Below are 25,468 nucleotides of genomic sequence, written 5' to 3'. Positions count from 1 at the left end.
CTCCCCAGCTCAAATGACCTCCATACGTTGCTGGCACCATATCTCTGGTCCAGATCTTTCTCTGGAGCTCCAGTCTAATCCATTGTCCACTGAAAAACTCCACTTGGGTTTTTCATAGGTACTACAAACATAGTATGTTCTGAACTGAACTTGTCAGCTTCCCCCCCAAATCTGTTTCTCTTCTAGTACAACTATTAAGTTAAATATACTTATTTATTTTTGGCTGCGTTGGGTCTTTGTTGCAGTGCACAGGCTTGTCATTGCAGTGGCTTCTCTTTGTTGCGGAGCATGGGCTCTAGGCACGCAGGCTTCAGTAGTTGTGGCTTGCGGGCTCTAGAGCGCAGGCTCAGTAGTTGTGGCGCACGGGCTTAGTTGCTCCGCAGCATGTGGGATCTTCCCGAACCAGGGCTCGGACCCATGTCCCCTGCATTGGCAGGTAGATTCTTAACCACTGTGCCATCAGGGAAGTCCCTATTTATTTATTTTCTTTTTTGGCTGCACCATGCTGCTTGACAGATCTCAGTTCCCCAACCAGGGACTGAACCCGGGCCATGGCAGTGAAAGCCCGGAATCCTAAAATCTAGGCCACCAGGGAACTCCCAAGTTAAATTTAAATTTATAAATATTTATTGAATGCTTACTACCATACGTGCCAGGGCAAGGACCATGTGCTAGGCATTGTCAATTAAGATGCCCTCTCTTGGGGAGTGCCCTGGCGGTCCAGTGGTTAGGACTCAGCTCTTCCACTGCAGGGGGCATGGGTTCCATCCCTGGTTTGGGAGCTAAGATTTCTCATTTTTTGGCGCAGCCAAAAAAAAAAAAAAAGATGCCCTCTCATAACAATTAAAATACAGTGTGATAATCACTATGATAGGGGAAATACTACCATCTGTTGGAGTACATAGAGGATTACCCAATTGCCCGAGCCAGAAACCTGGCAGCCAACCTTAATTTCTCTTGTTTCCTCACCACTCACATTTAATTGATTACTAAATCTTTCCAACCTGTCTACTTCCTTTAATCCCTACAACTACCGCCCTTTTCAGCCCAGATAATATGACCTTTGAACTAGTCTCCTTGCATATAGTTCTACTCCTCTCCAGTCCATTCCTGGCACAGCAGCCAGAGTGATGCTTCTAAAACATAAAAATGGCCTGCCACTCCCCTGACTTAACCATTCAAAGGCTTCCCATTTTCCTCAGAGTAAAGTCCAAATTTTACAGTGTGGTTTACAGAGACTTTCTCCTTTCAGCCCAGTGTTTTCACACTCCCCACCACAAACTCCATACTCCAGCCACACGCTACTTCCTCACATTCCTAAACAGCATTGAGGTCTCTGGTCCTTTGCATAAGTTGTTTCCTCTGCCTGAAACACTTCCTTTCCCCACTCCTACCAACCTCCACCCGGCTAACTCTTTCTCATCAGCTAGATCTCAGTTGAAAGGCCATTTGCACAAGAAGGCCTCTCAACCCCTTAGAGTCGGGTAGGGGTCCTAACTAGGAGACCCTACAGCAGACTTCACATTCCCACATTATAACTTTCATGACACGTTAAAGGTTATTTGACTTTCTGACTTCCCGGGAAGTCTGTGAGCTCCGCTAAGGCAGAAGCCTATATCTATTTTGTGAATAATCGTATCTTCAATGCATTGTATAGCACAAAGTAACCTCTCTGTACCTCAGCTCGTAAGTACAATTAGGTATTAATTAATCTTAAAGGTATACAAAGATGATTAAGAAGGGTCCCTTTCTCAATTACTGACATGTGCTTCCTTGAATAACGTATACTTATTGACAAACTCTTAGCCTTCTTACTCCTCCTCAACTTACCTTTTTCCTTTACACGCTCCCTTCCCTTTAAATGAGATTGCCTGGCTGCATATTAGCTTTAGAATGGTATTAAATTAATATTTAATTGTCACATTCTTTTTTGTTAATAGGATATGTACCCTAATTTTTATTGTGTCACTAACGTAAGTTTATCATAACTCTCAACTCTAAAACTCTGATTCTTATGAACTCGAATCAAGAGTCAGCCATTGCGAATAGCCGCTATCATGACATCGCCACTTCAGCAAGATGACTGGGGGCCTCGGTTTCCGTCACCGCCCTTGGGCTGCGTTACAGGATTAAAGCGCGCCGAGCCCCACACGATAAGGTCTCCTCGGCCCTCCCACCAAAAAAGTGCTGCTCTGGCACAGCATCTACTGCCTCTCCGTCTCTATGACACTCTTTTCCTGTTTCCTAGTGTTGCATGATGGGAGAAATAGTCTACTTTCCGGGAGTCTGGCCGGGGGAAAGGCCACATTCGGAACTCCATTTCCCGGCGTGCTTCGCGGCGGTCGCTCATCCCACTGGCGGGAGACCGGTTCCGGTTGCATCAGCGTGGGATCCGCGGCGAAATGAGGTTGTTCGTGAGTGAGGGCGCCCCGGGGAGCCTGCCCGTGCTGGCCGCGGCCGGGAGGGCCCAGGGCAGAGCGGAGCTGCTTATCAGCACTGTAGGCCCGGAAGGTAGTCTGCTGGTGCTGGTGGGCGGTGGATGAGCCGGGCGGGACTGAAAACACGCCGACGACCACCCTACAGTTGTCTTCGTCAACCCCGCCCCCGTCACGCACTCCCGTCAACCTTCTCCCGCATTCTCCTTGGGCGCCCCATCCCCTCTTTCTTCCCAGTCGTACCTTTCATCTGTCACTTCCCTTAATTACCCTCAGTGTACCCTTCTCTTGCCTCCCCTCCTTCCTCTTCCAGGACCTCGCCCCACTCCAGTGAACCTCTTTCCCTTTTCCAACCTTCTCCCACCCCTATCTGGCAACCCCACCACCACACGTCACTCACATGATAACCACCAGGTTCTCCTTTGTCGTTCTTAGGAAACCCTGCTTTCCTCTCCTAAGCACACAGAGACACACATACTCTCTTCGGTTTACCTCTTCTCATTCCCAGCCATCTGTTTGGGTGACTCTTAAGCGGTTCTCTTGTCAATCCTCCCAGTTCTCTTAATTTTGTTCTCCCACTGTAGCTCAGATCATTCTCAGATATCCTGATTACTTTCAGTTGTTCCACTTCTTGGCTGCAGCACTACCCCAGTACCACCACCTCCTCGCTGCAGTCCCCATCTGTTGTTTCCAGCTGGCCTTCTTAGCTGAACACCTGCTGGTCTCTCCAGTTCATTCTGGACCCACCCCCTTTCAGTGCTCCTATCCTGGACCCTCTCCGTGAGACTGCCCATCCCCCCCGCCCCCCCCCCCATCCCCGTGAAGTTGTCCCTCTAAGTTGACAAAGCATTTCTTTTCTTTTCTCTGTTTTTCACCCATCTTCCTCTCCCGGGTCAGAGTGTGTGGTCCCGTTCCTGACCCGGCCTAAGGTTCCTGTCTTGCAACTGGATAGTGGCAACTACCTCTTCTCCACCAGTGCAATCTGTCGGTCAGTACTGGTTCTTGATGCAGGGAGGTGGCTGAATAGAATCAGGGATTATTGTCCTCTGGGTAGCCTTGTTTACAACCACTGTTTCACTGGGGGGTGAGAAATGGGCTAGACAAATGGGCCCCTTTAATTCTACCTCTGTTGCTCTCTTCCTGGGTAGATACTTCTTTCTGTTATCTGGCTGGGAGCAAGATGACCTCACCAACCAGTGGCTGGAATGGGAAGCGACAGAGCTGCAGGTAGGACTGAGATGTGGGGAATGGCAGGCAGGCTCTCGCTCTGCATGGCTGCCCTGACCCGTGTCTCCTGCATTTTAGCCAGCTTTGTCCGCTGCCCTGTACTATTTAGTGGTCCAAGGGAAGAAGGGAGAAGATGTTTTTAGCCCGGTCCGGAGAGCCCTGACTCATATTGACCACAGCTTGAGTCGTCGGAGCTGTCCGTTCCTGGCTGGGGTGAGTTGGGCCTTGAGATGGGTACTGGGAAAAGCTGTATGATATACGAATTAAGAGGGAAGACTGTATTCAGAGTTCAGAACTTCCAACCTGCCACTTACTAGCAGTGTAAACTTTAAAACTCACAAAAACTCTTTAAACTTCTTCTTTTTCACCTTTGAAGTGAGGGTAATGTATTACTGTCCACCTCAGTGGGTTTTTGTGAAGATTAAGAGAGGTAATTTAAAATGCTTAGCACGGTGCTTGACACATAGTAAGCGCTTAGGAAATGTACGATACTGTTATGTCAATTGGGAAGAACCTGAGTGTCTCACCTGTGTACTTCTTCCTTTCTTTCCTCAACAAAGGAGACAGAATCTCTAGCTGACATTGTTTTGTGGGGAGCACTATATCCATTACTCCAAGACCCGGCATACCTCCCTGGTGAGAACTGTGCATATCACTTCTCCACCAGCCCCAACCCCAGGAGCTTGGTGTAGGGGTTACAGAGTGGGCAATAGAATATTGAGGACCCATTTTGATGTGCAGCTTGACAGGGCAGCTATAGCGGAAAGATGGCTGAGGGAACTGGGAAAGGCAGCTGGAGAAACTTTGTGAAGAAGGGGAGGAGGTCCCTTCCCGCCTGCCCATTCTCGGTCTTACTGATTGCCTCTTTTCTTCCATGCCACAGAGGAGCTGGGTGCCCTGCACAGCTGGTTCCAGACACTGAGTTCTCAGGAGCCATGTCAGCGAGCTGCAGAGACTGTGCTGAAGCAGCAGGGTGTCCTGGCCCTCCGGCCCTACCTCCAAAAGCAGCCCCAGCCCAGCTTCCTTGAGGGGAGGGCTGTCAGCAATGAGCCTGAGGTTTGGAACAGAGCAGAGGGGTCCCCACAGAGCCTCAATGTGTGAGGTGGTGGGTGGCTTGGAGAGGGACTTTGAGCATGACTGCTAACTTTTTCAGTTCATGGAGAGCAAGGAGAAGAGTTCTTTACTCTACGCACCCCCCCCCCCCACCTGGTGAGGGATACTGTCAACTCTTCATAGGAGGAAGAGCTGGCTACCCTATCTGAGGAGGAGATTGCCATGGCTGTAGCTGCTTGGGAGAAGGGCCTGGAAAGCTTGCCCCCTGTTCAGCCACAGCAGAATCCAGTGTGAGTAGGCACACATGAGTGGGGCTTGGTTTCTTACGTGGAAATTGTTGATAGAGCCAATACCTGCCTGTCGAATTCTCTTTGCTGACCTTTGATTTTCTGTTCTCTCAACCTCTTGGCTAATACTTTGGGTATACTGTCCATCAGTCCCATCTGCACCCATGTTTTCAGCTACTTTCTGTCTACTGATTGCACCTAAATCTGTTTTTTCCAGTTCACATCTCTATTCTGAGCTCCAGACATAGTTGTCAGACTATCTCCTAGATTCCTCCACCTCCACTGGCATTGCAAACTCAACATGTACAAAACCAAACCTATTACCTTCCCTGCCAGCTTCTCTTTCTCCTTCATTCACTTGTCTTAGTGAATGACTCCCACCTTCCACCTAAAAATCCAGGCCAGAAATCTTGGTGTCGTCTATCTATACCCTTCTCTCATCTCTGCTTGTGTCATTTGTTCCATTACCAGGTTATTGATTCTAACTCCTAAAGAGTCCTTGTATCCATCCCTTCTCCCTGTCCTCACTGCTGCTACCTGAGATTGGGCCTCACCATCTCTTAACCTTCTCCTTCCATGCCATCCCGTGCTCCACACTGCCACCAGAATGGCTGCTTAAAACTGCCCAGGTTATCATCTCACCTTCCTTTTCAGAATTCTGCAGATGGTCTCTCTGTGTAGTTCACAAGGCCTTTCATGATCTGACCCCTGCCTATATGCTTAGCATCATATTCTGTTACTCTCCTGATCGCTAAGATAATATTCACACACATACGTAGATTTTTCCGTTGAAATGAAATGTCTGTAGTTCTGAACATGTTGTTCAATAAAGATTTAAGTGTCCACTCCTTGTCAGGCCCTGTGTGCTGGGAACTGGGTCTACAGAGGGGAACGAAACAGATAAGACTGTGCTCTTGTACCACTTTGAGTCTAGTGGTATAGACAGGTGTTTAAAAAAAACTGTCACTCATGAAACTAACACAACGTTGTTAATCAACTATACTCCAATATAAAATTAAAAGTTAAATAAAACGTGTCACACAAAGGTATAATTATAAATTTTGGTAAGTACTATGAAGGAAAAGAACAGGATGCTATGAGAAAATATCACAGGAGATTAACTTAGAAAAATGGCATTTGACCTAAGAGTTGCAGGAATTCCCTGGGGGTTCAGTGGTTAGGACTCCACGCTTTCACTGCTGAGGTCCCAGGTTCAGTCCCCGGGTGGGAAACTAAGATCCCGAAAGCCGCGCAGCATGGCCAAAAAAAAAAAAAAAAAATAGTAGGGAACTAAGACTTGCAAAATGAGTAGAGTTAGGCAAGGATAAGTCTGGGGGAAGGGTGTCTCAGAGCAAGCATCGTGTTTGGTTCTTTATAAGGAATTTCTAAAAGGCTAGTGGCTGGAGGCTGGTCAGTCAAGGGGCAGTTGGGTCAAGGTGAGTTTTAAGAGGAAGGCAGGCTGAGATCATATACTCTCACACCTTGGTGTCTTTGCCCATGCTCTTCCTTCTCCCTGGAATGCCTGCATCTTACCTACCTGCTGTACAGTTGTTCAAGAGACCAGTTCTATCATTTCTTTCTCTGTAGAGCTTGTGAGAGTCTTAAGTGCTTCATCTTCTGGGAGCTTCCATCGTCATATTATGTTGTAATTGTCTCTTTTTAAACTTTTTTTTTTTTTTAATTTTTGGCTGCGTTGGGTCTTCATTGCTGCACGCAGGCTTTCTTCTAGTTGTGGCGAGCGGGGGCGGCTCTTCATTGCGGTGCGCGGGCTTCTCATTGCGGTGGCTTCTCTTGTTGTGGAGCACGGGCTCTAGGCATGCAGGCTTCAGTAGTTGCGGCGCATGGGCTCTAGAGCCCAGGATCAGTAGTTGTGGCGTATGGGCTTAGTTGCTCCGCGGCATGTGGGATCTTCCCGGGCCAGGGCTCAAACCTGTGTCTCCTGCATTGGCAGGCGGATTCTTAACCACTGTGCCACCAGGGAAGCCCTATAATTGTCTCTTTACATGTCTGTCTCCTCGCTAATCTGTAAGCTTATTGAAGGCAGGGCCTCTGTCTTCTTTTATGGTACACATTTTCTAGCACAGGGCCAAGCATTTGGTAGATTATGATAAAATTTGAATGAATTAATGAAAGTTTGTTCATTCACTGATTTTGAGTATTTCTTTTGAGTACCTGTTGAGGATTGTTTTAGATGTAATAAAGAATAGGAGATTAAAAAAAAAAGAATAGGAGATAGATTTTTCTCAGGTGTTTATACAGGCTAACATGTTTAAATGTGTACTTAGAGGAGGAGACAATTGACTAAAGACCCTAGAGCCAAACCAGGCTATATTCTGTGCTTTTCCTTCTGACTGAAGGACATCCCCAGTGTCTTTTTTTTTAATTTTTTTAAAAATTAAACTTTTTATTTTGAGATAATTGTAGATTCACATGCAGTTGTAAGAAATTATATGGAGCATCCCCAGTGTCTTGATCAGGCAAATTCCCACCCATTCTCGAGGGCCAACTCAAGTAGTTCTGCCTCTGTGAAGTCTTAGTCTTAGGCTGGAGATACTTGCCTTCCTTCGAGCTCCTTGGGCACTTTGTACCCCTCATCGCACTGATCCAGTTAGAAGTTGTCTGATAGAACGTAACCCTCTTGAGGGCAGAACCCTGGGCGTACTCTGTGGTGGTGCATATCTGCCACCGTAGTAAGCACACTCAAGATGAGAGAGACGTTACAAGGTGACACAAAAGGAGCACCACAGAATGTGTGGTACAAGATGCTTATGGACTCGGGATACAAGGATGACTGGGTGGAAGGCCGGTTGCCAGTAAAGAAAGGCTTTCCTGAAGGAGCTGATTTCTAAGCTGGATTTCAGAGAAAACTATGGTATTCAGTCATGGGGAGAAAAGTCAGTTAATCCAGGAGAAAACAGTGAGATCTTTCTCAAGGAAATGGGCTGTAAAATGCTCCAGGAAGTAGATGGAACATCTAACTGGATATATAGCATGCAGCTGGGAAGAAGGGTAAGGTTAACATGAGGGAATCATTGGAGTCTCTATTAGCAGAAGAGATTATGGGACTTGGTGAGCTCACAGGATGCCCAGGGTTGAAGGACACGGTAAGTGATGGTAGTCAGCAATTGTAGATTAAGAATGGTTGGAAGTAACACAACATTGTAAATCAACTATACTTCAATTAAAAAAAAATATTAAAACTGAAAAAAGAAAAGAATGGTTGGAAAGATGAAAGGAAACCTGGTGAGGTGTCAGTGCCAGGGAGGGGGGTGAATACAAGATGTGTGCAGCTGAGCTTTCACTGGTGATGAAGCATGAAAAGAGAAGAGCAGGCTGAGTGACTTCTGACAGCAGATTGAGTGACAAGACTAGGAATGATCCTGGGAAAGTGGGGAGGAGGCAACGGCTGGTTCCTGCTGGTTTGAGTCAGGCCGTGAGGAAGTGACAGATACGGGTTAGGGAAGAGTCAAGGGATATGAGAGGACTTGGGAAGGCTTGTGTATGGGCTGGCGAGCTGTAAACATTTCAGGGAGTGAGTAGAGGTAATGTTAACATAGCACTTGGAAAGAAGGGAAGAGGTCAGTGCTGGGAAAGCGTTTTTGGGTGGCACTGGCATCTAGGAAGTCAGCAAATGATGGTGGTTGGACAGATCCTGGGGAGAGTTGTCAATACCCCAGAGTTTGGAGCCTGGGGATGAGCTAAAGGAAAAGGAGTACTTAGGGTAGTAAAGAGAGACAGAGCTCAGTGTCAGAATGAGGCTTCTTAGGAGCAGTACACGAGGCTTGCTTGCTGTGGGCAGGGCCCTGTATTTGCAACCGTAGGGATCTCATGGCTTTTGGGTGAGTTTATGCTCCAGTGGATTCATGTGAGGAAAGACTTCAGACGGACGTGAGCCTGTTACAGTAGAACAGATGCATCTGGGTGTTCTGTGCACTTTGGGTCCCTCTTGACCCTCTCTTCTCCCCCCTGGACTGTTCTCTTCCCTACCAGGTTGCCTGTGGCTGGGGAGAAGAATGTGCTCATCACCAGCGCCCTCCCTTATGTCAACAATGTCCCCCATCTTGGAAACATCATCGGTTGCGTGCTCAGTGCTGACGTCTTTGCCAGGTGGAGCCAGCTGCTGGGGGAAAGCCCTGAGGGAGCAGTGGGCCCCAAGGGAATAGGAGGCCTCAAGGGGGGAAGCCGGAGGGATCCTGGGTACATGGGAGGGGCTGAGATGGGGCCTCATGATCACCACATTCCTTCCCAGGTACTCCCGGCTCCGCCAGTGGAACACCCTCTATCTGTGTGGGACAGATGAGTATGGTACAGCGACGGAGACCAAGGCTATGGAGGAGGGTCTAACCCCCCAGGAGATCTGTGACAAGTACCATGTTATCCACGCCGACATCTACCGCTGGTTTAATATCTCGTTTGACATTTTTGGTCGGACAACCACTCCGCAGCAGACCAAGTAGGTTTCCTCTAATCAGGCAGAAATGGAGAGTGGGAGCAGTGGGAATATCTAGGAGACAGAAAGAAGGAACCAAGATTGTTCCCCGTCCCCCACCCCCAAACATCCGGATATTGTCCTGAAATGTGTCCCAGGCATTATTACGGGGATTCATTGTGTGCAGAAGCCTGACCAGGGCTGAAGGTGCAGCTGAGGGAGGGAAGAGACAGGACGTAGGCTCACGGGAAGGACCTGCCTTCCCTCTACCGCCTCCCTTCTCTTCCTGGCCGCCACTGTCTCAGGACAGCCCCTCTCGCTCCTGTGTTTATAGCAAATACACTCATTTTCCTCTGCCTGATTATCGTCCTTTTAAAAACTGCATAGTAGACAGGCTGCCAGCTGAGAGTGCTGTGCAGTTTGGCAGCACTCTGATTTAATTTTAATTTTTAGGACATAACCAAAGAACTAAACAGTTCGATTATCCTTTTGGAGACTTTTGTTATTGAAGAATACAAAACAGATCTGTATTTTACAAAAATAAATTCTAGAGCGGTGAGGAAAGAGATCGTGTGGAGAGTTGGGCAATTGATGTGAGGTGTTTGGGCTCGTCAGTAAACTCCCTGCAGATGACTGAGTGGTCTCTGACTGATTTCTTTGGCTCTTGGACCGAATGGGTTTGGATCCTGGGTGGAGTGGCAGGAGGGAGGGGCGCACCACTTCCTCTGACTTCCCCCGGTCCACCCCTCCCCTGTCCCTTGCTCACCTCATCAGAATTACCCAGGATATCTTCCAGCGGTTGGTGGCCCGAGGTTTTGTGCTGCAAGATACTGTGGAGCAACTGCGGTGTGAGCACTGTGCCCGCTTCCTGGCTGACCGCTTTGTGGAGGGCATGTGTCCCTTCTGTGGCTATGAGGAGGCCCGGGGTGACCAGTGTGACAAGTGTGGCAAGCTCATCAATGCCATCGAGCTCAAGGTGAGAGGAGGGTCTTCTGGGAGCCCGGAAGGAGACAGTCTCTAATCTTAAGGGAGTCCCAGTCTGGTCCGCCTCAGGTTCTTTTTTTTCTTCCTTTTTTTTTTTTTTTTTTAATTGAAGTATAGTTGATTTACAGTGTTGTGTTAATTTCTGCTGTACAGCAAAGTGACTCAGTTATACAAATATATACATTCTTTTTTATATTCTTTTCCATTATGGTTTATTCCAGCTTATTGAATATAGTTCCCTTTGCTATACAGTAGGAGCTTGTTGTCCATAGGATTTTTGTTTTAGCATTCAAGATGTTTCACCAGTGGCTCTTCCTACTCTGTCCTGGCAACTCATCACTCAGTTCACTGCATAAATACTTACTGAGCATTTACTATGTGCTTGGCATTGTGCTGGAAAATCGACAAGTTGAGTTCATATTACCCTACCTTTGCTCCTGCTTCATACCACCTGATCTGCATTTGTTTAGTTCTTTCTCTCTTCCATATATACCACCTTTACTTCTACTCCATGTTTATTCATTTGGTAGTTCATTCATTCATTCATTTATTCAACAAACTTTTTTGAGTCTTTAGGGTAGTCACAGTTCTAGGTGTTGAGGATGTAGCAGTGAACAAGACAGATTTTTATCTAGTGCGGGAGGAAACCAACACTAAAGATAGAATAGAGTTACTCCAGGGTAAACTGCCCGGAAGATGTGGTGAAGGGTGACTTCTGGGGGAAGAGTTAAGCTGGGTGATTAGGGAAGGCCTCTCAGAAGTAACATTTGAAATGAGAGTTTCACTGAAGAATGAGAAGGAGCCAGGAGGTGATGAGTGGTGTTAAGAGTGTTCCAAGCAGAAGGACCAGGAAATGCGAAGGCCCGAGGCAGCAAAGTGCTGAAAAGGGGAATTGAAAAGGCCAGTGTGGCTCATAGTGAGTCGGGGTGGGGGTGGATGGGTGGTGGTGGATTGAGACAAGGTCAGAGAGGTAGGCAGTGACCCGATTTCCAGGGCCCAGTCAGCCATCTGGGAGTGGAATGGCACGCTGCTCTGTGGATAATGGATAGGAGGGAAGTGAGAGAGAAAGTGGGGAAACCAGTCTGGAGGCCAGTGGTAGCTCAGAAATGGGATGACGATAGCTTGGACTAGGTTAATAGCAGTAGAAATAGCGGGGTGGGAGGGGGGAAGGATTTGAGATATGTTTTGGAGGCAGACTCTGTAGAACTGGATAGACTGCAATTCGGGGTGATAGAGAAGTCAAGAGAATGACGGCTTGTATGCTTTTAGCTTGAGCAGCTTGGGCGGATGGTAGTACTATCTATGAACACAGGCAAGATTGGGTGAAGAAGAGCTTTCCTGTGGAATGCAGTGATACTATTTGGGTTTGTTAAGTTTGAGGTGCCTCCTCAGACATCCAGGGAGGGATGTTAGGTAGGCAGTTGATAGAGGCATGTGGAGTTCAGGAGAGAGGTACTGAGAGTTATAATTTCTCACCTTCAAAAACCCAGATCAAAACTCATTCAGAAGCTTTCATTGGTTAGCTCCACCTGTTTACTCCTTTCGCCATCATCCTTCAGTGTTTGTATAGTCAAGTTGTGCCATGAAAATGAGTATTTCTTGACATTTTGCCGTGTGAAAGCCTGTGCTTGTTTCTCACGCAAGCCCTCTCTCCCTGATTGATTGTAACTCCCTCAAGGAGAGGAACCGTGTGTCTTCTCTTCGCTGCTCTTTCTGCTCCTCACACAGCTACGTACAGTGCAGGGCTCTGGGTCTAGCCTGTGCTAAGAGAATGCTTTTTCCTATTCTTTGGAGTGAAAGGACACAGATGTGAAACTCTGAGTAGCAAATGTTGTGCTATGCAAACCTGAGTCTGCAAGTTCAGAAAAGACCCAAGTAAGTAGTTCGTGAGTTGGCGGGGTGTGAGCGTGAGGCTAAGCTTGGTGCCAGACGGGAGACCTCATCTCTCTGTGCCTCCCCCCTCGCCTGGACAGCTCCTGGCATGCAGCCTGATCCTGACTGTCGTACCTTGGGTCACCCCTTCTCTTGACTTTCCCTTCACAGAAGCCTCAGTGTAAAGTCTGCCGATCGTGCCCTGTGGTGAAATCCTCTCGGCACCTGTTTCTGGACCTGCCTAAGGTGAGTGGGCCTTTCCCTCAAGCCAGTCTGCATGGCCTCCTCTGCCCCCTCTGCCTCAGCCACAGGCAGAGGCAAATTTGTACCAAATCACCCTCATATATTTTTAATTTCCATTTTAAAATTATGCTTAAGGTAAAAAGGTGTAACAGGAAAAGGGCACAAAGTGAAAGGTCCAGGCCCATCTGCCAAGAGATATTTACTACTGATTTTCCTTTGTAGCACTTGCATATGAAAGTATTCTTATGCCTTTTTTTTCTCCTTAATACAAATTAGATCATGTCATTCATATTCTTCAGTCTGCTTTCTTTCTTTTACTTCACAATGTGTCTTAACCAATTTTTCACTTTTTTTTTTCCTTTTGAACTTTTTATTTGGAAATAATTTCAAGCTTGCAAAAAGAGTTGCAAGAATAAGCAGTTGCTAGAACAAAGAACCTCATGTTCTTTACCCAGAAGAACCTCATGTACCCATTACCCAGATTCACTGGCTGTTAAGATTTTGCTCCATTTGGTTTAGCTTATTCTCTCTCTCATACATGTATGCATGTATACTTATATAATCTCTTTACTCTTGAATGCTGCCTTGTGTGTTTCCTAAGAAAAAAGACACATTCCTGCATAACCGCAGTATGGTTAACAACTTCAAGAAATTTAACATTGATATAGTTGTGTGATCTACCAGCCATATTCCAGTTTTGCCAACTATTCCATTAATATCCTTCCTAGCATCATTTTTCCTGTAGTGTAGAATCTGGCTCTGGATCATGTATTGCATTTAGTTTTTCTGTCTCTTCAGTTTCCCTTAATCTGAAACAGTTCCTCAGCCTTTCTTTATCTTTTATGACATTAACAGTTTTTAATAATTATAGGCCCTGATTCCCCCTTTTAAAATAGAATATTCATTTTGGATTTGTTGGCTGTTTTCCGCATGGCTAGATTCAGGTTATGCATCCTCAGTTGGAATACTACATAAATGATACTTTGTTCTTTCCAGATGATACTTTGTTCTTTCCAAAATGATACTTTGTTCTTTCACATCGTGGCCATTTCCCCCTCATTGGTGATGTTAATTTTGCTCGGTCAGGGTGTTACCCAGCTTCTCCACTGTACAATTAATATTTTCCCCTTTGCAGCTTATAAGCAGTCTGTGGGAATACACTTTAAGACCATGCAAGTACTTTGCTCTTCATTGAAAGGTTCCCTCTAAATTTAGCATCCATTTAATCATTCTTACCTGAACCAGTTTTTGTTAAGATGTGCCAACTGCCACTCCCTCCACATTTACCCTTCTCCTTCATTCATTTATCTCATTTATTATCAGTGTCAACTCATGGATGCCAATTTTTTTCAATGGTTTATAATTGATTCCTGTCCTAAATAATTTTCATATTCGAATTGTCCCTTATTTGGCCAATGGGAGCCTATTCAAGGTTGTTTCTCTGGGTGTTTCTGAGGTCTCCCATCAATTTTTAAGCACTTCCTTATTTTCTAGCGTAGCAGGATACTCTAGATTCATCTTGTTCCAGCCTGGGATTCAACCATTTCTCTACCAAGCCCTGTATTTTTTTTAAGTAGGTAACAGTGTTAGAGACCAAGATCTAAGTGTGCTCATTGCTACTGGGGTGTCTTTGCTTCTAGGCCCTGCCAGCAGAGAGTTAGGCATTTGTTTTGGGTTCACGCTGACACCTGAAATTCCAGGCCAGCCCCATGGCATTCTTCCTCACTTTCCCTCATCTCATATTTTTATTTCCCTTCTTCCAAACAGTAAGTACTCTGGTTCCCAACCACATTATTTACTCATTTGCTCGATTCTACAATACACCTAAAAATTTCAGAATTGCTTCACCCATACCACTATCAAAAAACCTACTAAGATGAGTTTAGGGTTTATTGGCAGTCCTGCCCCTTCCCCCCCAAGCGCGGGTATATAATCAAATATGTTCAAAATTGTCCTGGCTTAGTTTTTTCCCCCTTTAGTGTGGTTGTGTTACTGAAGTAAGCCAATAAGTTTGGTTCATTTGCTTCTAGTTCTTTTTTCTCTCCTCATACTTACTAACTTAATTTTTTGAAAATGTAGAACATCAGTATGCATCAAAACCATGCAAAAAGGTATACGCAGAGAAGTGTCATTCCCTTATTCCCTTTCCTGTCCAGCCTACCTTGTTCTCCCATCTCCTGTAGGTGATTGGCTTTGTTTTCCGATTTAGTCTTAGTGTGTTTATTTTTGTAAAGATAAGCCTGTGTGTGTGTGTGTGTGTGTGTGTGTGTGTGTGTGTATGTTATTTCCTCTTATACAAAATAGAGCATACTGTATATACTCTTTTGCATTTTGTGTTTTCCATCTAACAGTATGTTCTAGAAATGATTCCATATCAGGATTACTCCATATCAGATCATAGAGATCCTCCTTACTCAGGCTTGTTTGTTTGTTTTATTTAAAGAGCTGCATAGTACTCCATTTTGTGTGGGTACCATGGTTTTTTGTTTTGTTTTTTAAAAATATTTATTTATTTGCACCAGGTCTTAGTTGCGGCATGCGGGATCTTTAGTTGTGGCATGCAGAATCTTTAGTTGTGGCATGTGGGATCTTTTTTTTTTAGTTGTGGCATGAGGGATCTAGTTCCCTGACCAGCGATTGAACCCGGGCCCCCTGCATTGAGAGTGCAGAGTCTTAACCACTGGACCACCAGGGAAGTCCTGTGGGTACCATAGTTTATTTAACCAGTTTCTTGTGTTTGCCATTTAGGTAGTTTCCAGTATTTTGCAGTTAAAAATACTATTGTGGTGACTAACCTTGTGCATGTGTATTTTTGTATTGTGGGAAGTGTATCTTCAGGATAAATTCCTTAAAAGGGATCACTTGCTGTGTCCAGGAGAAATGCATATGTAGTTTATTGCCAAATTTTTCTCAATAGGTGTTATTCCATTTTACATTCCTCCCAGTAGTGTGTGTGTGCACTTGTTTGCCCAGAGCTTCACCAGTAGAGTGTGTTGTCAGGTTTTGGATGCTACAGTATTTATGTGGATGAATCACATGAACCATCCCTTACAAAAGATTTATCTTTGTTTTTCTGCTTACAGAAGTGATATACGCTTGTTTTTAAAATTTCAGGATGAGGGACTTCCCTGGCGGTCCAGTGGTTGGGACTCTGCACTTCCACTGCAGGGGGCATAGGTTTGATCCCTGGTCAGGGAACCAGGATCCCACAAGCCACGCGGTGCGGCCAAAAAAAAAAAATGTTCAGAATGAAATACATGGTGTAAAAGTGGATGTTCCCCTTAATCTCATGTGAGAATAAAGCACTGAGATATAGTTTTCCTCAAAAATTTTTTGGCCTTATGTTAATCTGTGTATTACTATTCTTTATTTTTATGAATAGGATTATATCATATGTTACTGTTTAGCAGTTTATTTAATGTATTTCTGAGATCTTTACATATCAATACATATAGGTCTTCCTCACTCTTTTTAAAGAGCTTATAAGTATTTCATTATGTGGCTATACCATATTTCTTTAAATTCTATGGAACCAAGTGAATTAGTTTTAATTTTTGCTGTGGTGAACTGTGCACTTCTTTATAAACACATCTGTACACACTTATGTGAATATTTCTGTTGAAAAAAATCCCTAGAAGTGGAATTGCTATGGCAAAGTCATGAATCCTTAATTTTAATTATATATCATCAAATTACTCCAAAATGGTTGTACATATTTATCCTTATGGTGACCACACATGCGACTGTCCTAAACCAGCTCTCTGTGCTTCTCTGCTGTCTCAGTTGGGAAAGCCGCTGGAGGAGTGGTTGGAGAAGACGTTGCCTGGCAGTGACTGGACACCTAACGCCCGGTTCATCATTCGTTCTTGGCTTCGGGATGGCCTCAAGCCACGCTGCATAACCCGAGACCTCAAGTGGGGAACCCCTGTGCCCTTAGAAGGTTTTGAGGACAAGGTAAAAACGCTATGCTTTATTCATATCTCGTATTATTCAGCCTTGGGATTGAAACCCTGGGCCAGCAGAACAGACTTGATTGTGTCTTGATTCAGTCTGAGGCTTTGGGTTGGCAAGGTTTTCCCAGTGTTCTTGCATCTTACTGTGTCTCCTCCCTCCTGACCCTCCAGGTATTCTATGTCTGGTTTGATGCCACCATTGGCTACCTGTCCATCACAGCCAACTACACAGACCAGTGGGAGAAATGGTGGAAGAACCCAGAACAAGTGAGCAGTTCTTTGTTAGCCTGTCAAAGACCTGGGGAGGGTGCGTGTATAGTGGGGGTGGTTAGGGGTGGGTAGCTGATCTTTCTTGGGCCTTTGAAGAGGATGTCAGGAGCTCTGTCTCCCAATTATATTCCATAGGTGAGCCTGTATCAGTTCATGGCCAAAGACAATGTTCCCTTCCACGGCTTAGTCTTTCCTTGTTCAGCCCTAGGAGCTGAGGACAACTACACTTTGGTCAGCCACCTCATTGCTACAGGTACCCTGGGAGATTGGAGAGGGGGATGTTCTTAGGGAATGAGGGCCAAGACAGTACTTGGAAGAAACTCCTGGAGAGGTGCTAGGTCTTGAGTTAGGAGTTGAGATGGAATAGGAAACAATTAGAACATGGAAGCTCAATGCAGAAAAAGGAAACAAGGGCTTCCCTGGTGGTGCAGTGGTTGAGAGTCCGCCTGGCGATGCAGGGGACGCAGGCCCGTGCCCCGGTCCAGGAGGATCCCACACGCCGCGGAGCGGCTGGGCCCGTGAGCCATGGCCTATGAGCCTGCGTGTCCGGAGCCTGTGCTCCGCAACAGGAGAGGCCACAAAAGTGAGAGGCCCGCGTACTGCAAAAAAAAAACGAAAAAGAAAAAAAGAAAAAGGAAACAAGAACCTGAAGAGAGCAAAAGTCCAAAGCTAAATTTTGTAATGGGTAGAAGTAAACAGAAGACGAGAATGCAGAGGAAGGATCTCCCAAGTTCTGTGCAGGCCAGCTACTCTAGAACTGAGGTTGAGGGAGAGGAAAGAAGAGTTAGTGGGTCAGAGAGGAAGGACATGATTTTTTTTTTTATACAGCAGGTTCTTATTAGTTGTTTTATACATATTAGTGTATATATGTCAATCCCAATCTCCCAGTTCATCCCACGAGGAAGGACATGATTTGAACAGATGGTTCTCATTCTCCTTCTCTGTCCAGAATACCTGAATTACGAGGATGGGAAATTCTCTAAGAGCCGGGGTGTAGGAGTGTTTGGGGACATGGCCCAGGACACAGGGATCCCTGCTGACATCTGGCGCTTCTATCTGCTGTACATTCGGCCTGAGGGTCAGGACAGTGCCTTCTCCTGGACAGACATGTTGCTCAAGAATAATTCTGAGCTGCTTAACAATTTGGGCAACTTCATCAACAGGTGGGACCTGGTGAGGGGTGAGAGTCAGCAGATGAGCCTGGGGTGGGGCTCGTAGGCCACGTATGCTTGGTGCAAGTTAGTTGTAGAGATGTGATTTAGCAGAGTTGGTCACAAAGTGAATTTTTGTGAATTATTTTCTCATTAATGTTCTTTGTAGAACTGGAAATGTGTTCTTTCCTAGCAAAAAGGTTCACTTGCAGACCACTGAAAAGTTTGGCTGAAGAAGGGGGTTATTTTAGCATAGGGGTAGGAGACTTCTGCTGTACTTTTCAGTTTTGTTACTTCAGGCTCACATCCCATTATTGGTCCCTATCTCAGTTACTCTGCAACCTAAAGAAATATCCTCCATGGCTACACACGCTTTCAGGTTTGCTCATTAACCACATTGAACAGATAGTCCCTACTAGAGGATTTATTTGTTTGGTAGCAATTAATGCATATTTCAACGTGATCATTCTGAGTTTTTAACTTCTTAAAAATAAACGGTTGCTTAACTTTATTAGTTCCCTTTATATAAGGGATATCTGTATATAAAACGTCTGTTATGTGCAGACTCATATTCTTACGGGAGAGGGAGAATAAGGAATTAATTTAAGTTTTGCCTTCCAGCTTGAGGGAGCCAGGTGGTTTCAGTTCTGAGAAAATGCAGAATTAGGAAAATCGTGTCAAATTTCTCTAAGGAGACTGGGCAGTAACTTTTCTTTTCTCTCCCCTCTCCTTCCCTCCTCCCATCCAGAGCTGGGATGTTTGTGTCTAAGTTTTTTGGGGGTTTTGTGCCTGAGATGGTGCTCACCTCTGATGATCGGCGCCTGCTGGCCCACGTCACCCTGGAGCTCCAGCATTATCACCAGCTGCTAGAGAAGGTTCGGTAAGTAGCTACACCTCTGTCTCAACTCAGTGATCTGCTGGCATGTTGAGAGCCCCATACTGGTCCCCCCAGAACCTTACACCTTGGCCTGCATCCTTCCTTCCCAGGATCCGGGATGCCTTACGCAGTATCCTCACCATCTCTCGCCATGGCAACCAGTACATTCAGGTGAACGAGCCCTGGAAGCGGATTAAAGGCAGCGAGGCTGACAGGTAGGTAAGGAGGTACGGTTGGCTCTAGGAATAAAGTGGCTGGTAGGCTACGTCCTCCTGGGGGTCTGACTAATATCTTTTCTTCCTCAGACAGCGGGCAGGGACAGTGACAGGCTTGGCAGTGAATATAGCTGCCTTGCTGTCCATCATGCTCCAGCCTTACATGCCCACGGTTAGTGCTACCATCCAGGCCCAGCTGCAGCTCCCACCTCCAGCCTGCAGCATCCTGCTCACAAACTTCCTGTGCACCTTACCAGCAGGACACCAGATTGGCACAGTAGGTCTCTAGATTTGAAAGAGCCAGCTTCTCTCAAAATTCCTGCTTTTGCCAAGCAGCCTCTGGGGAGGGGTCAGGGAAGAACTTAACTTTGGGCATGAGACTCTCATAGCTATTCGAACTGCTTCCCCTCTCATCCCCACTCTTCACTTAGGCTTGTTTCTAATATAAAGTCCTGAGTATTGGTTTACAAGCCCAATGTTTTCTGTAGCTCATGTATCCTCACTGTCCTTCATGCCAGGACCCAAGGGGCAGGGAGAATACAAAGTAACCACTTCCTCAACACAAGGGGATAAAAGTATGTACACCTCTAAGCTTTTGCATCAACCTAGCATCATTAAATAGTTTAAATAATTTTTGACCCTAGTGAATGCTTTTTCTGGATTCTTTACTGAAATCAGCAGGTATTTGCTCAGTGTTACACTCTATAAAAGTTTTTTTTCTAGACCACTGAGTTCCTAAATGTCAGAAGTTGGGGTGGAGAGGCCCTCTATATAGTCTGGTAGAGTTTATACCTAATCAGTGAATGATCCTGGAATTCTTTTTTTCACAGGTCAGTCCCTTGTTCCAAAAACTGGAAAATGACCAGATTGAAAGTCTGAGGCAGCGCTTCAGCGGGGGCCAGGTGAGAAAGCTAAAGACTGTGCCTCACCCACCAACAGTTAGTATCCTCCAGTAGCCCTCACTCATCCCTCTTTCCATCTATTGGCCCTGCTGCTTCCTCACTTCATTTTTCTTTCCTGTCTTAGCTAGAAGAGTCCTTGTCATTAAAGGTAATCACTTTGCCCCTGAGATGTTATATAAAACTTGAGGTCGGGGGATGTATATGGTAGCAGGTGCTAACTCTGTTGTTGATCTCAAGGCAAAAGCACCCCCCAAGCCAGCAGCTGTAGAGACTATGACAACAGCTGGACCACAGCAGATACAAGTGCTGATGGATGAAGTGACCAAGCAGGTACGGAGCTTAAGCCCTATGGGAGGCTGGAAAAGCTGAATCCTAAATAGGTCGTTTCTGGTCTCACTGTTGTGATTCCCCCATCCCCTCTTCTCTTAGGGCAACACTGTCCGGGAGTTGAAAGCACAAAAGGCAGACAAGAACCAGGTTGCTGCAGAGGTGGCTAAACTCTTGGATCTGAAGAAACAGTTGGCTCTGGCTGAGGGGAAACCCCTTGAAACCCCTAAAGGCAAGAAGAAAAAGTGAAAGTGAGAACTTGGCTCCTAGAAAGTCACTTTAATGGATGTGGACAGTAATAAATAAATGTACAATCTCTATATACATGCCGAGACCCTCTCCTGTCATCTACCCTAAGTTTTCCCCCTACTGAATAGATGGGGGTGGGAGGGGTCCATCGTTGGCACTGGTGAGAAGGTGGTCAGTAGATACTTCCAGGAAGGGTCGGAAGTGGCCCGAGGGGGAAGTGCTGGTCCCAGCCGTTCATGCTTGGTGCACATTAACCATCCGGTTAATCAGGGCTCGGCGAGTCGCCTCCACTTCCCTGGTCAGGCGCTCGATTTCCTGCTTGAGCCGTTCGTTCTCTTCAGCTAGCTGTGCCACTTTTCTTTCGTTCTCTTGTTCTTTCTCCTTCATGCGTTGCTTTCCAGCCCGTGCCGGGGACTGGCCACTGTGTTTCCGTTTCCTGGGTCTTTCTTGGTCTTCCTCTTCTTCCTCCTGAGCCGGGGAGCTCTGACTGGAATCCGGAGAGCTGGGGCTCTGGGAGGTGCGCGTGACCGCTGCTCGTTCTGGCTCCTCGGTCAGCCAAGCCAGGGAGGTGGGGTCAAGAGTGGTGAAGGTTTTTGGTTCTTCCTTCAAAGGAATGAGGAAAGGCAGAGTAGGTGTTAATTAGCTGAGAAGGGACGGGCAGCCCCCGTTCCCTCCCCGCCCCCCGCCCAGCGTTAGGCCTAGCATTCTTACCTCCTCGTTTCCAGGGGGTGAGACATAGGTACCCCCATTTTCATCTGAGGACAGCACCTCCTGCAAGTCCTCATACCAGGCTTCCAGCTCCCAGCTGGACAGTGTCCCGAAGGAGAAAGGCAGTGACTCAGCTGCCATCTCTGTGGCTGGATCAGGCTCTGGGAAAGGACATAGTCAGGATAGTGGGTGGGGGAAGAAGCTCCACAAAGCCGTCAGTCTACGGGTTGGCACACTGGCCTGCTGCCTGTCTGTTTTGGTAGATAAAAGTTTATTGGAACACAGCCACATCCATTTATTTACATACTGTTCACGGCTGCTTTCATGAGACAACAGCAGAGATGCACAGTTGTGACAGAGACTATTCTGTGTGGCCCTCAACGTCTAAAATACTTACTGTCTGTCCCTTTAAAATTTACCAACCCCTGATCTAGAATGATATTCCGTCTTTGCTTTTGCCCAGCACATGAAGAAGCAAGTGCCTGGATGTGCATTCTTATGGGTTCCTAGTAAAAGTCTTCGGCCCCCCTTGGGGAACTCCACTGGCTGTGTCCACCATCTGTGCTCCTTTCTCTTCCTGTGTGAGGAGCTTGGGCAAACAGTCCTTGAGTCAGTCTAACCTTGGGGACGGAGGTGTGGTGAGACCTCACCTGACTGCTCACTCAGGGCCAGCTTTCAATTAGGACATGCTCTAAGAATAGTGATTTGGTCACCTTGTTAGGGGCAGGTCAGGAGGATGGATGTGGCCTAACAGCAAAAGCCTGCTCAGATTCAAACTGTCCTCTCCCACCTTCTCTAGGTGTTTTCATAATTTCTTAGGGTCCCAGTAAAGGGGGCCTAAGCAGCAATTCTTAGGAGCTGGTTTTGGGAAAGGGTTGGTTAAGTTTACCTGCTTTCAGGTGTGGTGATGTATGAAGATACACTTCCTTCTGGAACACTGTGGGGATCAAAGATAAATGTTAGCCACTTCTGGAAGCGGCGAGAGAGGCAGGTTCTTTTATCTCCAGCTTCCTACTGCTCCTTCCTTACTTCTTGTCTTATAGAGTATAGTTAGTTATTGGTCCCTGTAGCCATTTCTAAGGACAGAGAAGAGCCTGACTTCCTTTATTTTTAGTTGCTGACATTTGTAGTCCTGATTACATAATAGCAAAAGCCTGGCCAACTCAGCTTTCTCTAAATTTAAGGCAGTCCTCAAATCTGCCAGGGTAAGGACTGGACTACAGGGAAGGGAACAAATCAAGTGGCATTTTCCTAATTCCATTCCCACACTGACATCCTCCAAATGTGTATTTCCAGTCTAGACCTCTCCTGGGACCTCTAGCTTTAACTGCTTACTTGCCATTCTCTTTTGGATATCTAATATGTATCTCAGACTGAACGTGCCCAAAGACAAACTCCTGCTAATCTTCTCCTTCCAAGGTCTTTCCCATCTCGGTATACGGCAACTTTAGTTGCTTGAGCCAAAAACCTTGGTATCATCCTTGATTCCTCCCCTCTCACACCCCACAATCCAATCCAAACCACCAGCAAAACTTCTTGAGTCATTCTTCAAAACCCCAGAATCTAAACACGTCTCACCAATTCCGCTGTTTCTAATCTAGATCGAGTTACTATCATCTCTCGGGTGACTGCAGAAACCTCTCGGCTGCAGGTCTCCCAGTTTCTGCTTCTGCAACCCCTCCCAGAGTCTATTCACAACAGCCCCCAAAGTGAGTCTTTTAAAACTTAAGTCAAGGGCTTCCCTGGTGGCGCAGTGGTTGAGAGTCTGCCTGCCGATGCAGGGGACACGGGTTCGTTGCCCTGGTCCGGGAAGATCCCACGTACCGCGGAGCGGCTGGGCCCGTGAGCCATGGCCGCTGAGCCTGCGCGTCCGGAGCCTGTGCTCCGCAATAGGAGAGGCCACAACAGTGAGAGGCCCGCGTGCCGCAAAAAAAAAAACTTAAGTCAGGCTGTGTCATTCCTCTATTCAAAACCTTCTCATTTCACACATATTAAAAGCTAAAGTCCTTAAAATGGCTTAGAAGGCCCTCCACAGTCTGCTCTTTCCTTGCTCTGTTTTTCTCATTGACCACTCTCCGTCTTGCTCACTCTAGTCCAGCCAACTGGCCTCCTGTTCCCTAAAGATACTATGCATGCTCCCACCTTAGGACCTCTGCTCTTGCTATTCCTTCTGGAAAGCTCTTCCTTCCACATACCACATGGCTTACTGCCTTGCCTATTTTTAGGTCTTTCATTTAAATATCACCTCAGTGGGGGAATCCCTGACCACCCAGTGTAAACTGTAACCTCCACGCAGCATTCTCTACCCTTCCATGCTTTAGTTTTTTTCTATGGCACATATTTGCTTACTGTATGCCTCTTCCCACTGAAATGTAAGCTCTGTGAGAGGAGAGATTTTTTTCTCTCTTGTTCATGGATAAATGCTGGGCCCCAAACTTAACCAGCATAGTACGTGCTGGTTAAGTATTTGTTAGGAATCAATGGTTAAATCTCCCCGATCTCTCATAGGGAAAGGAGGACGAAGTCCAGAGGCAGAGCAGCAGCTGCCTATCCCTGGGGACTGTAGACGCAATATCGTCCTCGGTGCTTCTGTACAGGGCTGTCCTCCCTGGGGAACCCTCCTTGCTTTCCAGTGTGTGGGACATAGCTTTCATCAGCAGTGGAGCCCCGGGCCAGAGGGCTGCAGAGCCAAGCAGGGGGCTGACCTGATGCAATGGTTACACAGAGATTAGCTGGAGACAGGACAAGGGGAAAAAGGCAAGGACCAATCCCAGGGGAAGGACAATCCACTGGGGAGACCTCCAAATGGCTTCCTACACTTAAAAGATCCAGGATGCTCTCTTCTGCAGAAGGCTTAGGGACCTCTGGGGAAAAGGAAAACTCATCTCTGCTCCCCGTCCATCGACACCCCTCTTCCCAAAGGCTTGTGTCGGTCTCCTTTAAGATTCTCTCCTCTGCAAAGGTGCAGAAAGAATGTCCTGTGGAGGGTCCAAAAGCCCCATCTATTGACGTGGCTATGCTGGCCCTGAGACGCTGCGGCTGAGACAGGATTGGGGGTGGGGTGGGGGAGGACGCTAGTGGCAAAGTGGCGGCAGCGGCCTGAACCACTGTCAACCAGCCTTCTCGACGCGGGGATGTGTCCTGTTGCCCCGCCTCCCACCCGGCAGGCCTAACGAGGAGGCCTGGGGTCTGCAACGGGAGAGAAAAAATCTTCCTAGGGCAGCTGGGGCTCCTTCCCTGAACAGCACAGAGCAAGGCCTATGCTCCGGGCAGTGGTGGGATGCTGCTGTCGTGCGAAGGAAGAGGGGTCTGTAAGCACTACTTCTGAATGAAGGCTTCTCATCCCTCCCCCGGACGGTCACTTCACTTCATTGCGGAGGGCGTGGGACCACATCCTTAAGAGCGGATGCCCTAACTTTACGGGGACAACTGGTGTTCACGAGGATGGGAGGGTAAAAGGTAAATGGGGGAATCAGTACTCGCCTCTCTCCTCAGGTTCCGGCTCTGATTTTGGCTCTGTCGCTGCCACCCGCTCATCTTCAACATGATACACTCTATACCCTAGACTCAAGCCTCTGACCCGAGTAGCGCGGAGCTGAGATCTTTTAATAGGGCCTTGCCCTCCTCTCCGGGGGCGGATCCAGAAGCCTACCAATCATAAAGCGGCACGCCGACATTGGCCCCGCCTCATACCTTACATCCGCCACTCAGGAGCCCCCAAGGCACCGCCCCCATCGCTCCCTCCCGCTTGGGGGTCGACTTAGTGTTGGACCCGGAAGTGGCTTTGGGTCACGAGGCTTCGCGGAGGAGGTGAGTCATGCGCGCGCGCGGAGGGGAGAGCTGGCGGGGGAGGGGAGGAAAGGGGGGCGGGGATGATGCAATGTTTGGCAACCGGTGTCTGCGCGCGCACGCGCAGGGCACTACAAGGGTGGTGGGAGGTGCGGGGGGGGGTGGGGGAGAGGAAAGAGGGCGGGGCGCCAGCTCGCGGCACCCAACGGCCCCAACAGCGCTCAACCGTGGTTGCCCCTAGGCTGCGGTGTGAAGCCTTACTGCGGCTTGTCTCCCTCAAGAGCACTTGTTCCGCCCACCTGACTTGAGCCCCAGTTTTACCTCCTCCACAAGAGACTCCCATTTTCTTTGCCCCTCATCCCCTCCCAGCTAATGGACACAAGGTCTTTTAAACCTCCGTCCTTTGAAAATTTGCATCCAACCACCAGGGTTGTTTGCATCTTCTTGAGTCTTCCTAAAGGGGTCCTCTCTTTTAGCTCCCTGGCTCCGTCAAAAGA

At 47.2% G+C, this 25,468-nt stretch overlaps 2 protein-coding genes across 5 annotated transcripts; one reads left to right on the top strand and one right to left on the bottom strand.

Annotated features, from left to right (window-relative positions):
• The first annotated feature begins 2,248 nt into the window (after positions 1–2,248).
• Positions 2,249–20,550, top strand: MARS1 (methionyl-tRNA synthetase 1). 4 transcript variants are annotated; one of them, XM_032644423.1, is made up of 21 exons: positions 2,249–2,511; positions 3,333–3,423; positions 3,584–3,662; positions 3,741–3,875; positions 4,223–4,298; positions 4,546–4,718; positions 4,899–5,005; positions 8,993–9,109; positions 9,252–9,455; positions 10,206–10,407; positions 12,459–12,533; positions 16,314–16,484; positions 16,655–16,750; positions 16,889–17,006; positions 17,703–17,916; positions 18,653–18,784; positions 18,892–18,996; positions 19,087–19,168; positions 19,827–19,898; positions 20,136–20,228; positions 20,328–20,550. In XM_032644423.1, exons 1-21 carry the CDS (start codon positions 2,403–2,405, stop codon positions 20,472–20,474), a joined length of 2,598 nt encoding a protein of 865 aa, XP_032500314.1. In that variant the 5' UTR covers positions 2,249–2,402; the 3' UTR covers positions 20,475–20,550. The 4 variants fall into 4 exon arrangements, with proteins under 4 accessions (XP_032500314.1, XP_032500313.1, XP_032500316.1 ...); XM_032644422.1 differs by having other exon boundaries at positions 19,087–19,273; positions 20,328–20,549; XM_032644425.1 differs by having other exon boundaries at positions 2,291–2,407; positions 3,772–3,875; positions 19,087–19,273; positions 20,328–20,549.
• Positions 20,490–24,779, bottom strand: DDIT3 (DNA damage inducible transcript 3). The gene is made up of 4 exons (XM_032644440.1): positions 24,666–24,779; positions 22,072–22,119; positions 21,186–21,343; positions 20,490–21,077 (listed from the first exon to the last, which is right to left on the bottom strand). Exons 3-4 carry the CDS (start codon positions 21,321–21,323, stop codon positions 20,709–20,711), a joined length of 507 nt encoding a protein of 168 aa, XP_032500331.1. The 5' UTR covers positions 21,324–21,343; positions 22,072–22,119; positions 24,666–24,779; the 3' UTR covers positions 20,490–20,708.
• Between the last annotated feature and the right edge of the window lie 689 nt (positions 24,780–25,468).

Source organism: Phocoena sinus, chromosome 10 (assembly GCF_008692025.1).
Source record: "Phocoena sinus isolate mPhoSin1 chromosome 10, mPhoSin1.pri, whole genome shotgun sequence".
NCBI lineage: Eukaryota > Metazoa > Chordata > Mammalia > Artiodactyla > Phocoenidae > Phocoena > Phocoena sinus.
The sequence above is the reverse complement of the archived record's forward strand: the minus strand, read 5'-3'. Positions and strand labels throughout refer to the sequence as shown.